The 17,863-nt window shown below is 45.5% G+C and overlaps 1 protein-coding gene across 1 annotated transcript in view; it reads left to right on the top strand.

Moving 5' to 3' along the window:
- Positions 1-16,563, top strand: part of LOC106578466 (M1-specific T cell receptor beta chain) — a 34,218-nt gene extending 17,655 nt beyond the window's left edge. Inside the window, exons 4-9 of the mRNA XM_045706178.1 lie at positions 3,415-3,422; positions 9,169-9,215; positions 11,977-12,327; positions 12,528-12,557; positions 12,743-12,849; positions 15,273-16,563. Coding sequence (XP_045562134.1) covers positions 3,415-3,422; positions 9,169-9,215; positions 11,977-12,327; positions 12,528-12,557; positions 12,743-12,849; positions 15,273-15,296 — 567 coding nt within the window. The 3' untranslated portion in view covers positions 15,297-16,563. The remainder of the gene's footprint in view (positions 1-3,414; positions 3,423-9,168; positions 9,216-11,976; positions 12,328-12,527; positions 12,558-12,742; positions 12,850-15,272) is intronic.
- The last annotated feature ends 1,300 nt before the right edge of the window (positions 16,564-17,863 follow it).

The raw sequence follows: 17,863 nt of genomic DNA, 5'->3' as shown, positions 1-17,863 counted from the left end.
ACAAAAACAACCTCCCATTCGCTTCCATACAAAAACCTCCTCTCGTTCACTTCCATACAAAAACCTCCTCCCATTCACTTCCATACAAAAAACCTCCTCCCATTCACTTCCATACAAAAAACCTCCTCCCATTCACTTCCATACAGGATAGTGCTGGGGCCAATTCACACACATTGAGGAGACTGTTAAGGAGCCTGGAGAGATGCTTCTGAAGAGATCAATAATACTGAACAGGATTTTCTTCGTAACATCAAGATTTGCCTGGAAAACACAACTAAGTTATCAAGTTAGATTCATTAGATATTGGAGTTTGTTTGATTCCTGCTTGACGACAAAACGTATTCTAAACCAACTAGGTGATGGTGTTTTAAAGTCCCCATGGATTGTCTGTTCATTTTCCCGAGAGGGTGAATGACAGAGAGATCTGAGGTATTATCTGTTCTCAATTCAAATCAATTCAAGGGGCTTTATTGGCATGGGAAACATATGTTCACATTGCCAAAGCAAGTGAGGTAGATAATATACAAAAGTGAAATAAACAATATAAATGAACAAGCTGTGTCTGAATCCTGACCTAGGAAGGCCATCAAAACCCCTGAAATGTCCATCCCTAACTATAACATTTTCCGACAAGATAGAACTGCCAAAGGGGGCGGAGTTGCAATCTACTGCAGAGATAGCCTGCAGAGTTCTGTCTTACTATCCAGGTCTGTACCCAAACAATTCGAGCTTCTACTTTTAAAAATCCACCTTTCCAGAAACAAGTCTCTCACCGTTGCCGCTTGCTATAGACCACCCTCTGCCCCCAGTTGTGCCCTGGACATCATATGTGAATTGATTGCCCTCCATCTATCTTCAGAGCTCGTACTGTTAGGTGACCTAAACTGGGACATGCTTAACACCCCGGCCTGTGCAGCTGTATTCATCGACCTGGCCAAGGCTTTCGACTCTGTCAATCACCACATTTTTATCGGCAGACTCAACAGCCTTGGTTTCTCAAATGACTGCCTCGCCTGGTTCACCAACTACTTCTCAGATAGAGTTCAGTGTGTCAAATCGGAGGGCCTGTTGTCCGGACCTCTGGCAGTTTCTATGGGGGTGCCACAGGGTTCAACTTTCGGGTCAACTCTTTTCTCTGTGTACATCAATGATGTCGCTCTTGCTGCTGGTGAGTCTCTGATCCACCTCCACGCAGACGACATCCTTCTGTATACTTCTGGCCCTTCTTTGGACACTGTGTTAACTAACCTCCAGACGAGCTTCAATGCCATACAACTCTCCTTCCGTGGCCTCCAACTGCTCTTAAATGCTAGTAAAACTAAATGCATGCTCTTCAACCGATCGCTGCCCGCACCTGCCCGCCCGTCCAGCATCACTACTCTGGACGGTTCTGATTTAGAATATGTGGACAACTACAAATACCTAGGTGTCTGGTTAGACTGTAAACTTTCCTTCCAGACTAACATTAAGCATCTCCAATCCAAAATTAAATCTAGAATTGGCTTCCTACTTCCAAACAAAGCATCCTTCACTCATGCTGCCAAACATACCCTCGTAAAACAGACTATTCTGCCGATCCTTGACTTCGGCAATGTCATTTACAAAATAGCCTCCAACATTCTACTCAGCAAATTGGATGCAGTCTATCACAGTGCCATCCGTTTGTCACCAAGCCCCAAATACTACCCACCACTGCGACCTGTATGCTTTCGTTGGCTGGCCCTCACTTCATATTCGTCGCCAAACCCAATGGCTCCAAGTCATCTATAAGTCTTTGCTTGGTAAAGCCCCGCCTTATCTCAGCTCACTGGTCACCATAGCAGCACCCACCCGCAGCACGCACTCCAGCAGGTATATCTCACTGGTCACCCCCAAAGCCAATTCCTCCTTTGGCCGCCTTTCCTTCCAGTTCTCTGCTGCCAATGACTGGAACGAATTGCAAAAATCTCTGAAGCTGGAGACCCATATCTCCCTCACTAGCTTTAAGCACCAGCTGTCAGAGCAGCTCACAGATCACTACACCTGTACATAGCCCATCTGTAAATACTGTTATAAATGTTTTTGCTCCTTTGCACCCCAGTATCTCTACTTGCACATTCATCTTCTGCACATCTATCACTCCAGTGTTTAATTGCTAAATTGTAATTATTTTGCCATTATAGCCTATTTATTGCCTTACCTCCCATATCTCACCTCATTTGCACACACTGTATATATACTTTATTTCTCTATTGGGTTATTGACTGTATGTTTGTTTATTCCAAGTGTAACTCTGTGTTGTTGTTTGTGTCGCACTGCTTTTCTCTATCTTGGCCAGGTCGCAGTTGTAAATGAGAACTTGTTCTCAACTGGCCTACCTGATTAAATAAAGATAATAAAAATAAAAATACATTTTTTAAAAACTGTGGTCTTTCACCCAGTAGATTTGGGAGTTTATCAAAATCAGGTTTGTTTTCGAATTATTTGTGGATCTGTGTAATCTGAGGGAAATATGTGTCTCTAATATGGTCATACATTTGGCAGGAGGTTAAGAAGTGCAGCTCAGTTTCCACCTGTCACGATTCCCACCGACGGTGGCGCCCCCTCCTGCTTGGGTGGCGCTCGGCGGTCGTCGTCACCGGCCTATTAGCTGCCACCGATTCCCTTTTGCTTTTCCCTTTTTTTATTTTGTGACACCTGTGGTCAATTAGCCATTAGAGGGGCTATTTAGTTTAGCTGGCCCGCTCCTGTTCGTGCGGGATTAATGATTGTTTCTTGTGTGACGGCTTGTGTTCATGTCGACGTTGTTGTACGCCGCATGTATTTTCTCCCCTGTGTGTGGGAACATTTGTTTTTTTTTGGTGAGTGTATATTAAAAACACCACTACCCTGTGTTCGCTGGTTCCTGCGCCTCATTCCTCCTCCACAATTACCAAGCCTTAACAGAATCCCGCACCACGATAGAAGGCATGGAATCAGCGGGAGCAGCGGCCACTCCTCTGCCCTCGATGGAGGAACGCGTACTCCACCACACGACAGTCCTCCATTGCATCGGATCGGCAATGGACCAGATGATGGAGAGGATGGACAGATGGGAGAGAAGTGGTATCCTCTCTCCACCTCCACCTGCCCCGATACAGCCATCTTCGCCTCCCATGACGTCTGGCTCTGGCGCGCTTCGTCTGGCGCTCCCGAGGGAGTACGATGGGGCGGCGGCTGGGTGCCAGGGGTTTTTGCTCCAGCTTGAGCTGTACCTGGCCACCGTTAGACCTGCTCCCACGGGGAGGAGAGCGTGAGTGCCCTCGTTTCCTGCCTGACGGGCAGAGCTCTGGAGTGGGCTAATGCGGTCTGGAACGGTCCAGACTCGGCGAGGGACCACTACCCGGAGTTCACCCGCCGCTTTCGGGCCGTGTTCGACCACCCTCCGGAAGGAAGAGCGGCGGGTGAACGGCTGTTCCACCTCAGGCAGGAGACGAGGAGTGCCCAGGACTTCGCGCTGGACTTCAGGACCTTGGCTGCTGGGGCGGGGTGGAACGACAGGGCCCTCATAGACCACTACCGCTGCAGTCTCCGGGCGGACGTCCGCAGGGAGCTGGCCTGTCAGGACACAGCTCTGTCCCTGGACGAACTGATAGATATGTCCATACGACTGGACAACTTGCTGGCTGCCCGCGGGCGTTCGGAGAGGGTCCTGCCCGTTCCACCCCCGTGCACCCCCGCCCCTACCCCTATGGAGGTAGGGGGGGCCGTGCCAAGGGGCACCGGAGGAGGTGGCTCCTCCTGCACCAGCTGTGGTCGGAGAGGACACACGGCTGACCGGTGCCGGAGGAGCCAGTCTGGGAGTCGAGATGGTAGGCAGAACACTTCTCGGTTACCTCAGGTGAGTCAGCACCAGATTCACCCAGAACCCCCTGTTGGTCATGTGTTTTTACCTGTTTTGTTTACAAATTTTTTTCCCTCTTCCCAGCATAGGGCGCTAGTCGATTCAGGCGCAGCTGGGAATTTTATGGACCGTGGACTTGCCATTAAGCTGGGCATTCCGCGGGTGCCGATAGATTCTCCTTTCCCCGTGCACTCCCTAGATAGCCGACCATTAGGGTCAGGGCTAGTCAGGGAGTCTACGGTGCCACTGGACATGGTAACGCTGGGGAATCATAAGGAACGCATTCGTTTTTTCCTTATTGACTCGCCTGCGTTTCCGGTGGTGCTGGGGGTCCCCTGGCTGGCTGGTCACAATCCCCGTATTTCGTGGAAACAGGGGGTTCTCCAGGGGTGGTCAGAGGAGTGTTCAGGTAGGTGTCTAGGAGTTTCCATAGGTGCCACGTCGGTGGAGAGTCCAGACCAGGTGTCCACCGTGCGCATTCCCCCGAATACGCCGATTTGGCGATCGCTTTTGTAAAAAGAGGGCGACTAAATTACCACCTCATCGACAGAGGGATTGTGCGATAGATCTCCAGGTTAACGCTGCGCTTCCCAGGAGTCACGTGTACCCCTTGTCACAGGAGGAGACGGCGGCTATGGAGACATATGTCACGGAATCCCTGGGACAGGGGTACATTCGGCCCTCCATCTCACCCGCTTCCTCGAGTTTCTTTTTGTGAAGAAAAAGGAGGGAGGTCTGCGTCCGTGCATTGATTACCGAGGTCTAAACGCTATTACGGTGGGGTTTAGTTACCCACTACCTCTCATCGCTACGGCGGTGGAATCATTTCACGGAGCGCAGTTCTTCACAAAACTGGATCTCAGGAGCGCGTATAACCTGGTGCGTATCAAGAAGGGAGACGAGTGGAAAACCGCCTTTAGTACCACATCGGGCCATTATGAGTACCTCGTCATGCCGTATGGGTTGAAAAATGCTCCAGCCGTCTTTCAATCCTTTGTTGACGAGATTCTCAGGGACCTGCACGGGCAGGGCGTGATTGTATATATCGATGACATTCTGATATATTCCGCCACCCGCTCCGCGCATGTGTCCCTGGTGCGCAAGGTGCTTGGTAGACTGCTGAAGCATGACCTATACGTTAAGGCTGAGAAGTGTGAGTTTTCCAAACGGGCCGTCTCCTTTCTGGGTTATCGCATTTCCACCACGGGGGTGGTGATGGAGTGTGACCGCATTAAGGCCGTGCGTAATTGGCCGACTCCAACCACGGTGAAGGAGGTGCAGCGGTTTTTAGGCTTTGCCAATTACTACCGGAGGTTTATCCGGGGTTTTGGCCAGGTAGCGGCTCCCATTACCTCACTGCTGAAGGGGGGCCGGTGCGTTTGCGATGGTCGACGGAGGCGGACGGAGCCTTCAAGAAATTGAAGACGCTGTTCACCGACGCACCCGTATTGGCGCACCCGGACCCGTCTTTAGCGTTCGTAGTGGAGGTGGACGCATCCGAGGCTGGGGTGGGTGCCGTGCTATCACAGCGCTCGGGTGCGCCATTGAAACTCCGCCCCTGCGCTTTCTTTCGAAGAAGCTCAGTTCGGCGGAGCGTAACTACGATGTGGGGGACAGGGAGTTGCTAGCAGTGGTTAAAGCTTTGAGGGTGTGGCGGCACTGGCTTGAGGGGGCTAAACACCCCTTTCTCATCTGGACCGACCACCGAAACCTGGAGTACATCCGGGCAGCGAGGAGACTGAATCCACGTCAGGCGAGGTGGGCCATGTTCTTCGCCCGGTTTAGGTTTACCATCTCCTATAGACCGGGTTCCCTAAATACTAAGGCCGACGCGCTGTCCCGTCTCTATGACACGGAGGACCGGCCCATCGATCCAACTCCCATCATTCCAGCGTCTAGGCTGGTGGCCCCAGTGGTGTGGGAGGTGGACGCGGACATCGAGCGGGCATTGGTGTTGGATCCTGCGCCTGCGCAGGTGCCCGTGGGGCGCATGTATGTGCCGCTCGGTGTTCGTGATCGTTTGATTCGGTGGGCGCACACGCTACCTACTGCGGGTCATCCTGGTGAGGCGAGGACAGTGGGGAGTCTAAGGGGGAAGTACTGGTGGCCCACCTTAGCTAAGGACGTGAGGGCCTATGTCTCTTCCTGTTCGGTGTGTGCCCAGAGTAAGGCTCCTAGGCATCTACCAAGAGGGAAGTTACAGCCCCTCCCCGTTCCACAACGACCATGGTCGCACCTGTCCATTGACTTCCTGACAGATCTTCCCCCCTCTCAGGGGAACACGGCGATTCTGGTGGTTGTGGATCGGTTCTCTAAGTCCTGCCGTCTCCTCCCATTGCCCGGTCTCCCTACGGCCCTGCAGACTGCGGAGGCCCTATTTACCCACGTCTTCCGGCACTACGGGGTGCCGGAGGACATTGTCTCTGATCGAGGTTCCCAGTTCACATCCAGGGTCTGGAGAGCGTTTATGGAGCGGCTGGGGGTCTCGGTCAGTTTGACCTCCGGTTATCACCCCGAGAGCAATGGGCAGGCGGAGAGGGTGAACCAGGAGGTGGGCAGGTTCCTGAGGTCGTATTGCCAGGACCGGCCAGGGGAGTGGGCGAGGTATATTCCCTGGGCTGAGTTAGCCCAGAACTCACTTCGCCACTCCTCTACTAACATATCACCCTTTCAGTGTGTGTTAGGTTACCAGCCGGTCCTGGCACCATGGCACCGGAGTCAGACCGAGGCTCCTGCGGTGGAGGACTGGGTCCAGCACTCCAAGGAGACCTGGAGAGCCGTCCAGGACTCACTAAAGGAGGCCAGTGCACGGCAGAAGAGGAGTGCTGACCGCCACCGCAGTGAGGCGCCCGTGTTCGCACCGGGAGACAGGGTCTGGCTCTCGACCCGGAACCTGCCCCTCCGCGTGCCCTGCCGGAAGCTGGGGCCGCAGTGTGTGGGGCCCTTCAAAGTCCTGAGGAGGATAAACGAGGTGTGTTATCGGTTGCAACTCCCTTCCTATTACCGTATTAACCCCTCGTTTCATGTGTCTCTCCTCAGGCCGGTGGTAGCTGGTCCCCTTCACGAAGATGAGGTGCCGGAGGTCCCTCCGCCCCCTCTGGACATCGGGGGTCCCCGGCGTACAGCGTAAGGGCCATTCTGGACTCGCGACGCCGGGCGAGGGGCCTACAGTACCTCGTGGACTGGGAGGGGTACGGCCCGGAGGAGAGGTGCTGGGTGCCGGCGGCGGACGTCCTGGACCCATCTATGTTGAGGGAGTTCCACCACCTCCGTCCGGATCGCCCTGCCCCTCGCCCTCCGGGTCGACCTCGAGGCCGGTGTCGGCGCGCTGCGGGAGCCGCGCGTCAGGAGGGGGGTACTGTCACGATTCCCACCGACGGTGGCGCCCCCTCCTGCTTGGGTGGCGCTCGGCGGTCGTCGTCACCGGCCTATTAGCTGCCACCGATTCCCTTTTGCTTTTCCCTTTTTTTATTTTGTGACACCTGTGGTCAATTAGCCATTAGAGGGGCTATTTAGTTTAGCTGGCCCGCTCCTGTTCGTGCGGGATTAATGATTGTTTCTTGTGTGACGGCTTGTGTTCATGTCGACGTTGTTGTACGCCGCATGTATTTTCTCCCCTGTGTGTGGGAACATTTGTTTTTTTTTGGTGAGTGTATATTAAAAACACCACTACCCTGTGTTCGCTGGTTCCTGCGCCTCATTCCTCCTCCACAATTACCAAGCCTTAACACCACCTCATTTTGTGGGCAGTGTTGCACATAGCCTGTCTTCTCTTGAGAGCCAGGGCTGCCTATGGCGGCCTTTCTCAATAGCAAGGCTATGGTCACTGAGTCTGTACATAGTCAAAGCTTTCCTTAAGTTTTGGTCAGTCACAGTGGTCAGGTATTCTGCCACTGTGTACTCTCTGTTTAGGGCCAAATAGCATTCTAGTTTGCTCTGTTTTTTTGTAAATTTCTTCCAAAGTGTCAAGTAATTATCTTTTTGTTTTCTCATGATTTGGTTGGGTTCTCTCTATCTCTGAGTATCTCTGTTCATTTTTCCTAGAGGGTGAATGACAGAGAGATCTGAGGTAGTATCTGTTCTCTGTATCTCTGAGTATCTCAGTTCATTTCCCCTAGAGGGTGAATGACAGAGAGATCTGAGGTATTATCTGTTCTCTGAGTATCCAGTTCATAATCCCTAGAGGATGAATGACAGAGAGATCTGAGGTATTATCTGTTCTCTGTATCTCTGTTCATTTTCCCTAGAGGATGAATGACAGAGAGATCTGAGGTATTATCTGTTCTCTGTATCTCTGAGTATCTCAGTTCATTTTCCCTAGAGGGTGAATGACAGAGAGATCTGAGGTATTATTGGAATAGGAGAGTAGCGATGTGACACTGGAAGTGTGCCCTACTTTGGAAATGGAACAAAGCTCACTGTTTTAGGTAAGTTAACTTCTTAAAGATTCATAATGTGTATATACACATGTAGCCCTGAAGCTGTTTCATTGCCAATGAGAGTCTCATAAAGTGTCCATGGTCAAGCTGAACTTAAAGGTTGATGTGAAAACGCTGTGATTTCAAACCAACCAGCCTTCTTTGGCAATGGAACCAAACTCACTGTTTTAGGTAAATACTTTCTACTTTCTTATCGTGAAATTGATGATTTTTGAACTTTCTTTCTTTATAAAAAAAAGTGAACGATAGACTAAAAGCAAGCATTCCTAAAGTATTTCTGATGCCAAATGCATAGAACAAGGCAGTAGTGGCTGGTACATTACTGTTCAGTATGTCTGCTCTGTGACAACTATAATCCTGCGTTCTTTGGAGCAGGGACCAAACTGACTGTTCTGGGTAAGAGAATGTTCACCATGGTAGAAGTAATGGGACTCTATGTGTGGTCTAGTAGCATAGTGATGTGATGAGTTAGTTAGTTGTGGATTCAGTACATTAGATTAGTTCATACTAGTGTTTCCTCCAGTCAATGCTTTTTGATGTTAAGACCGTACACTGTGCCAACTATGAGGCACATTTTGGTTCAGGCACCAAATTAACAGTTCTCGGTAAGTAATCCGTACACTATGTTTACCTTATGTGTCGTTTGAGTTTAGACAACGTAATTGTGAGAAGAGAGATTTGATATCCTAGTAGATTATAGTATGTTCGTCTCATCCATGTGTTCTAAACTGGTCAGAACAGAGTGTTGGTTGGTATTGGGAGAATAGATTTATCGAAGGTCATGATCGGGATGGAAAGTTCTAGAAAAAAGCACAGCTAGAGACTAAATCTATATTAGAGCAGCGTTCCACCGTACTGTGCTAATAGTGCCAGCCAGGCTTACTTCGGTGGAGGAACCAGGTTAACTGTCCTAGGTAAGAAATGACACCTTGCAGTCATCTATGTGGTAATTAACCATCTGAGCTATGTGGTAATTAACCTTTCTAAGCCATGTGGTTATTAACCATCTAAGCTATGTGGTTATAACGTATGTGGTTGTATGATTTGTAGAGAAATGTACTGTAACAGAATGACTGGGTAGTGTCTTTAAATGTCCTCCTGACATGGTCACGTTAAAGGGGAGTAAATGGACAGTGCTGGCGGAGTCAGCCAGGCTTACTTCAGTGGAGGAACCAGGTTTAACTGTTCTAGGTTGAGACAAAAACACCAAAACAATCCACAATAATATATTTGGTTTTAATTTAGATTATATCTGTTGCTGAGTTACTGTGAAGAGTATTTGAATGTACTTCTAACAGAGTAACAAAGGTTGAGAAAGTCCAGAGTCTTAGTCAGAGCTAGAGACTTTAGGATGCAGCCTTGTCGCTCTGTGCTCGTACTCGGAAGCATACTTTGGAGCCGGCACCAAACTCACCGTTTTAGGTAAGAAAATATACGACCAAATGTTATGTACTAGCATGGAGAAAACATGTAAAATATTCTGCAATATAAAAACATTTACACTTTAAACTAAGTTTATTTTAATAGTAAATGCATCAGTTGGCAATGGGAACTAGACTCGCAGTCTGAGGTAAAGGCAAAAAACTAGGATGATATAATCTGATACAGTATCTGTCATTTATCTTGTGACGTAGAAATGTTTTATAGAATAGCACCAAAATATTGTAACAGCAAACAGAAGCATATTAGGGTGTATATAACTAGACTCTGTTAGAGTTGTGAGTAGCATATTAGGGTGTATATAACTAGACTCTGTTAGAGTTGTGAGTAGCATATTAGGGTGTATATAACTAGACTCTGCTAGAGTTGTGAGAAGCATATTAGGGTGTATATAAATAGACTCTACTAGAGTTGTGAGAAGCATATTAGGGTGTATATAACTAGACTCTGTTAGAGTTGCGAGTAGCATATTAGGGTGTATATAAATAGACTCTACTAGAGTTGTGAGAAGCATATTAGGGTGTATATAAATAGACTCTACTAGAGTTGTGAGTAGCATATTAGGGTGTATATAACTAGACTCTGTTAGAGTTGCGAGTAGCATATTAGGGTGTATATAAATAGACTCTACTAGAGTTGTGAGAAGCATATTAGGGTGTATATAAATAGACTCTACTAGAGTTGTGAGTAGCATATTAGGGTGTATATAACTAGACTCTTTCTGTAGCCGTGTATCAGTGTGAACCTCAACCAGCCGTACTTCAGCAGCGGCACCAAACTCACAGTTCTGGGTGAGAAACCTGATGATTAAATGTATATAGACTCTTCTAGATACAACCTATATAGATGTATCTGTTAATGACAGATACTTTTGGATATATTTCTAAACGTGTGTGTGAACCCAGAGATGGGAGAGAAATAGATACGTATAGAAGAATGTGGAAAATCCTCCCAGGCGTTGGTTTGCATGAATCTATATGGTGTTAGATCAGTTGGAAGAACCCGTTTAATAGTTCAGACCAAGGAAAGTAGTAGAACTGGGTCAGAACCGGGTCATACTACAGAGCCTGTCGTGTAAACCATGGTATCTCTCTGTGGAACCCGGAGAAGGCAGAGTTTGGTCAAGGAACCAGACTCACTGTTCTAGGTAAGAGATTCACCTCTTAAAAGTATTTATACACAATATTGAAATCATTTGGAATAATGGGTTGAATTCTAGTTGATTTTATTTGATACGTTAGTTGAACACGCAAATATTCAGGAAAATACCCAGGTTTGTTTTAGTTCTGTGAATAGAGCTAACGGAGAAAGTGAGTTTAGCTCTGTCGACGTAAACATCCTTAGAAATACAGTATTACCTCTTTTGTTAAAGACAAACTACAGGAAATACAGTACTACTCCCTTTGTTAAAGACAAACTATTAGCAAATACAGTACTACTCCCTTTGTTAAAGACAAACTGCAGGAAATACAGTACTTGCTAGCGAGCATCAGCCTGGTTTTCTGTCTGTGAGTATGTGGTGTGCTCTGGTGCTTATCCTGCCTACTTTGGAGAGGGAACTAAGCTAACAGTTCTGGGTAAGGACGCTGTAAGAATACTGATAAAAAAATACTGTGATAATCGTATATTATACCTTTCATGTTCTACGGTCTTGACAATGACTTTGGCAGCTGGGTTACAAAGAGGTTCACTCTGAGCTTCTGAATGAAATGCTGTGTTATTATGTGCTTGTCTGGACACAGCATTTGGTGGTTCATGTTGCCTTGATGTTACTGTCAAGAATGAGAAAGACAGGACCAGATTATATAATGAGAAAGACAGGACCGGTTTATAGAAGGAGAAAGACAGGACCAGTTTATAGAATGAGAAAGACAGGACCAGATTATATAATGAGAAAGACAGGACCGGTTTATAGAAGGAGAAAGACAGGACCAGTTTATAGAAGGAGAAAGACAGGACCAGTTTATAGAATGAGAAAGACAGGACCGGTTTATAGAAGGAGAAAGACAGGACCAGTTTATAGAATGAGAAAGACAGGACCGGTTTATAGAAGGAGAAAGACAGGACCAGTTTATAGAATGAGAAAGACAGGACCAGTTTATAGAATGAGAAAGACAGGACCGGTTTATAGAAGGAGAAAGACAGGATAATTTCTGTGTCTCTTTTAAAGCACTCAGGTTCAGAGCCATTGATTGACTGTTAAAGGTTAAACAATCTTCTATTTCCTCCCTGCAGAGCCAGACATCCCTGTCACTCCACCCAAAGTCAAAGTCCTTCCACCCTCCACTAAGGAGTGTGAAGATAGAAACAAGAAGAAGAAGAAGACGTTGGTGTGTGTGGCCACCGACTTCTACCCCGACCACGTCACTGTGTTCTGGCAGTTAAATGGAGGCGCCAACATCACCGATGGAGTTGGGACCGACAACACGGCCTTGAGGGATGGAAACAGACGTTACAGTATCACCAGCAGACTGAGAGTCCTAGCCAAGAAATGGAACAAGGCCTCTAACAGATTCACCTGCACCGTCCGCTTCTTCAATGGGAACGATGACATCTATGTTGCAGATCACATTAACGGAGAAGAAGGTATGGTCACATTAGGAACTGAAACGCTGTCCTTGTTTATGAGAAGAAACACGTTTCATTGAACTGCAATAGTACGCTTCTGTTTTTTTGTCATTCTCTAGTAAAATAGTAAGTAAACTAGTAAGCTTCTCTACAGCGTTATGTGGAACTAGGATGGACACTGGCCTGCGTCATGTGAAACACTGCTTTGTTTCTTCCAGGTCAAGGTGGTGATGGAGAGATGACGACAGGTAAATGTGCCCATTCTATACCGAACTACTTCTTGTTCATGCCAAAATACATGGAATACATATAACCTATAGTTTACAAAATACTGTTTACAATACTATCTTATTTAGTCATGCCTAATCTGCCGAACAATATTACCAGACACCGTCTTAATCACAGTCATTTCAATGTATTATTGTCCTTGTAGAGGACTATGTGATGAGCACCAAGACTGCCAAGCTGGCCTACAGCATCTTCATCGCTAAGAGTACCTTCTACGGCCTGGTCGTCATGGCTCTGATTTGGAGGCTTCAGGTGAGTTCACTGCAACTATGATGAGGGACATCACACAGCCATGTCTCTCTCTTCTTCGATCTATGTCTTGTGCCAGCTAGCCTGGTCCCAGGTCTGTTTGTGTGCTGTCTTGCCAACTCTTATTGTCAGCATGACGATGACATAATGTAGGAGTTGGCAAGAAAGCACAAACAGATCTGGGACCAGGCTAGCTTTGTGCTAATAAAGGTTCAAAAATGGTACCATACTGTCTTTATCCTGTATCTCTGTGTTTCCCATACAGACACCATACTGTCTTTATCCTGTATCTCTGTGTTTCCCATACAGACACCATACTGTCTTTATCCTGTATCTCTGTGTTTCCCCATACAGACACCATACTGTCTTTATCCTGTATCTCTGTGTTCCCCATACAGACACCATACTGTCTTTATCCTGTATCTCTGTGTTTCCCATACAGACACCATACTGTCTTTATCCTGTATCTCTGTGTTTCCCATACAGACACCATACTGTCTTTATCCTGTATCTCTGTGTTTCCCCATACAGACACCATACTGTCTTTATCCTGTATCTCTGTGTTTCCCATACAGACACCATACTGTCTTTATCCTGTATCTCTGTGGTTCCCATACAGACACCATACTGTCTTTATCCTGTATCTCTGTGTTTCCCCATACAGACACCATACTGTCTTTATCCTGTATCTCTGTGTTTCCCATACAGACACCATACTGTCTTTATCCTGTATCTCTGTGTTTCCCATACAGACACCATACTGTCTTTATCCTGTATCTCTGTGTTTCCCATACAGACACCATACTGTCTTTATCCTGTATCTCTGTGTTTCCCCATACAGACACCATACTGTCTTTATCCTGTATCTCTGTGTTTCCCATACAGACACCATACTGTCTTTATCCTGTATCTCTGTGTTTCCCATACAGACACCATACTGTCTTTATCCTTTATCTCTGTGTTTCCCATACAGACACCATACTGTCTTTATCCTGTATCTCTGTGTTTCCCATACAGACACCATACTGTCTTTATCCTGTATCTCTGTTTCCCATACAGACACCATACTGTCTTTATCCTGTATCTCTGTGTTTCCCATACAGACACCATACTGTCTTTATCCTGTATCTCTGTGTTCCCCATACAGACACCATACTGTCTTTATCCTGTATCTCTGTGTTTCCCATACAGACACCATACTGTCTTTATCCTGTATCTCTGTGTTTCCCATACAGACACCATACTGTCTTTATCCTGTATCTCTGTGGTTCCCATACAGACACCATACTGTCTTTATCCTGTATCTCTGTGTTTCCCATACAGACACCATACTGTCTTTATCCTGTATCTCTGTGTTTCCCATACAGACACCATACTGTCTTTATCCTGTATCTCTGTGTTTCCCATACAGACACCATACTGTCTTTATCCTGTATCTCTGTGTTTCCCCATACAGACACCATACTGTCTTTATCCTGTATCTCTGTGTTTCCCCATACAGACACCATACTGTCTTTATCCTGTATCTCTGTGTTTCCCATACAGACACCATACTGTCTTTATCCTGTATCGCTGTGTTTCCACATACAGACACCATACTGTCTTTATCCTGTATCTCTGTGTTTCCCATACAGACACCATACTGTCTTTATCCTGTATCTCTGTGTTTCCCATACAGACACCATACTGTCTTTATCCTGTATCTCTGTGTTTCCCATACAGACACCATACTGTCTTTATCCTGTATCTCTGTGTTTCCCATACAGACACCATACTGTCTTTATCCTGTATCTCTGTGTTTCCCATACAGACACCATACTGTCTTTATCCTGTATCTCTGTGTTTCCCATACAGACACCATACTGTCTTTATCCTGTATCTCTGTGTTTCCCATACAGACACCATACTGTCATTAACCTGTATCTCTGTGTTTTCCATACAGACACCATACTGTCTTTATCCTGTATCTCTGTGTTTCCCATACAGACACCATACTGTCTTTATCCTGTATCTCTGTTTCCCATACAGACACCATACTGTCTTTATCCTGTATCTCTGTGTTTCCCCATACAGACACCATACTGTCTTTATCCTGTATCTCTGTGGTTCCCATACAGACACCATACTGTCTTTATCCTGTATCTCTGTGTTTCCCCATACAGACACCATACTGTCTTTATCCTGTATCTCTGTGTTTCCCATACAGACACCATACTGTCTTTATCCTGTATCTCTGTGTTTCCCATACAGACACCATACTGTCTTTATCCTGTATCTCTGTGTTTCCCATACAGACACCATACTGTCTTTATCCTGTATCTCTGTGTTTCCCATACAGACACCATACTGTCTTTATCCTGTATCTCTGTGTTTCCCATACAGACACCATACTGTCTTTATCCTTTATCTCTGTGTTTCCCATACAGCGCTCCTCAGATAAACAGATGTAATTGATCCCTGACCGAGACCCGGCCACCCGTGGAAGCTGAGCTCGGTGGACTGGAGGGCTTCATGTGTGGCATAAGGCTCTGGTGAAAAGTAGTGCACTATAAAGTAGTTCACTATAAAGGGAATAGGGTGCCATTTGGGACAGAGAACATACCCATGTCTATCATGTGATTACAATGTACAGTGTGCTGTCTATTAACTGTCACTTACTATACAATGTGAGGATGTATTTTATCATCCCCAATAAACAGAATCATTATTAATGTATTCACTGAGTGTACAAAACATTAAGAACACCTTCCTCATTTTGAGTTGCCCTCAGAACAGCCTCAATTCGTTGGGGCATGGACTCTACAAGGTGTCGAAAGCGTTCCACAGGGATGCTGGTCCATGTTGACTCCAATGCTTCCCACAGTTGTGTCATGTTGGCTGGATGTCCTTTGGCTGGTGGACCATTCTTGATACGCACGGGAAACTGTTGATCGTGAAAAACCCAGCAGCGTTGCAGTTCTTGACACAACCAGTGTGCCTGGCACCTACTACCATACCCCCGTTCAAAGGCACTTAAATATTTTGTCTTGCCCATTCACCCTCTAAATTGCACATATACACAATCCATGTCTCAATTGTCTCAAGATTTAAAATCCTTCTTTAACCCGTCTCCTCCACTTCATCTACACTGATTGAAGTGGATTTATTAACAAGTGGGATCCTAGCTTTCACCTGAATTCACCTGGCCAATTTATGTCATGGAAAGAGCCGGTGTTCCTAATGTTTTGTCCACTCAGTGTATATGAGTTAATTCAGGAAGTGTGACAATTATTATTATAATTTTTTTTTCCATTAACTTACAAAACCAACGTTTATGTTAATTTTTGTATTATTTTTGTTGCAGGAATTACATCATAGTGTGTACAGTATAAATACATGTTGCTTCCAATTTCAATGTTTCCCTTATGAATAACGCATTCAATAATGTGCATATAGCATCGTCCGGGTTTGGCCCCGAAAGGCCGGCATTGTAAATAAGAATTTGTTTTTAATTGACTTGCCTCATTAAATTAAGGTTAAATAAACAACATATATAATTAGTCTCCTCAAGTGTCATTTTATCAGTCTGAGTTGTCAGGTAACACTTTCCTTTAGCACTTTGTGACATCTGCTATAGTTTAAAAAAATGGCTTTCTAAAATACATTGGGTTGATTTTCATCATCAGTTGTTACTATATACTCACCTGTTACTCAATAAAAAAAAGTTGGAAATGTGAATATTTGACTGAAACTTATTTCCACCTAAGAGAAGTTAGTAATGTTGAAACCGTGAATGATTCATTATGACTGACTTCCATCAAAGAGCTCATTTTAGAAATCAATACACAGTCATTATCAAGCTCTTTAATACATATACTGGCATGTAATCCTGTTTACAGTCCCCCCCCAGCATGTGGGTGATTACTGAACATGATACACTGTTTGTGAGAATACCCAGATACAGGAAATAACTTCACCTGAAATAAGGTCAAGACATGGTAGATAGATTCTGTGCTCTTCGGAGAAGAAACTCTCTACAATTTTGATTTCGACTGTAACTTGTTTCTTTCCATCGAGGGAGTATATTGTGATGTTTATGTCTGTATCACGTCCGTTTCTGAGAAACACACCGCTTCCTGCTTCCTGCCCACACAGAGAGGAAGTTTTCCGTGACACTCTGCAGCGCTGCAGTGCATCATGGTCTCAGGCCTACCTAAGCTCAGGTGGAACAGTTATGTGTGGGTTCATCTGAGTCAAATCTTATTTTTCCACAAATAAGGGAGTTGTGTGTAGACTACGTTCACAACAGTTCAAAACTTTCAGTTGACGTCTAAAATCATGCAAGTCGAACACTGAGCATACAAAACATTAGGAACACTTGTTACAGTACATACAATACCAGACAAAAGTTTGGACACACCTACTCATTCAAGGGTCTTTATTTATTTTTTACTATTTTCTACGTTGTACAAAAAAAATAGTGAAGACATCAAAACTATGAAATAACACATATGGAATCATGTAGTAACCAAAAAAGTGCTAGACAAATCAAAATATAGTTTATATTTGAGATTCTTCAAAGTAGCCACCCTTTGCCTTGATGACAGCTTTGTACACTCTTGGCATTCTCTCAACCAGCTTCATGAGGTAGTAACCTGGAATTCATTTAAATTAACAGGTGTGCCTTGTTAAAAGTTAATTTGTGGAATTTCAATATAAAAAATAAGTAGTATTCAGACCCCTTCAATTTCTCCACATTTTGTTACGTTACAGCCTTATTCTAAAATTGATTAAATATATATTTTTTCTCATCAATCTAAACATAATACCCCATAATGACAAATCAAAAACAGGTTTTTAGAAATGGTAGCAAATTTATAAAAGATTTTAAAAAACGGAAATATCACATTTACATAAGTATTCAGGCCCTTTACTCAGTACCTTGTTGAACGACCTTTGGCAGTGAGGCTACAAGCTTGGCACACCTGTATTTGGGGAGTTTCTCCCATTCTTCTCTACAGATCCTCTCAAGCTCTGT

Source organism: Salmo salar, chromosome ssa01, assembly GCF_905237065.1.
Source record: "Salmo salar chromosome ssa01, Ssal_v3.1, whole genome shotgun sequence".
NCBI classification, from domain to species: Eukaryota; Metazoa; Chordata; class Actinopteri; order Salmoniformes; family Salmonidae; genus Salmo; species Salmo salar.
The sequence above is the reverse complement of the archived record's forward strand: the minus strand, read 5'-3'. Positions and strand labels throughout refer to the sequence as shown.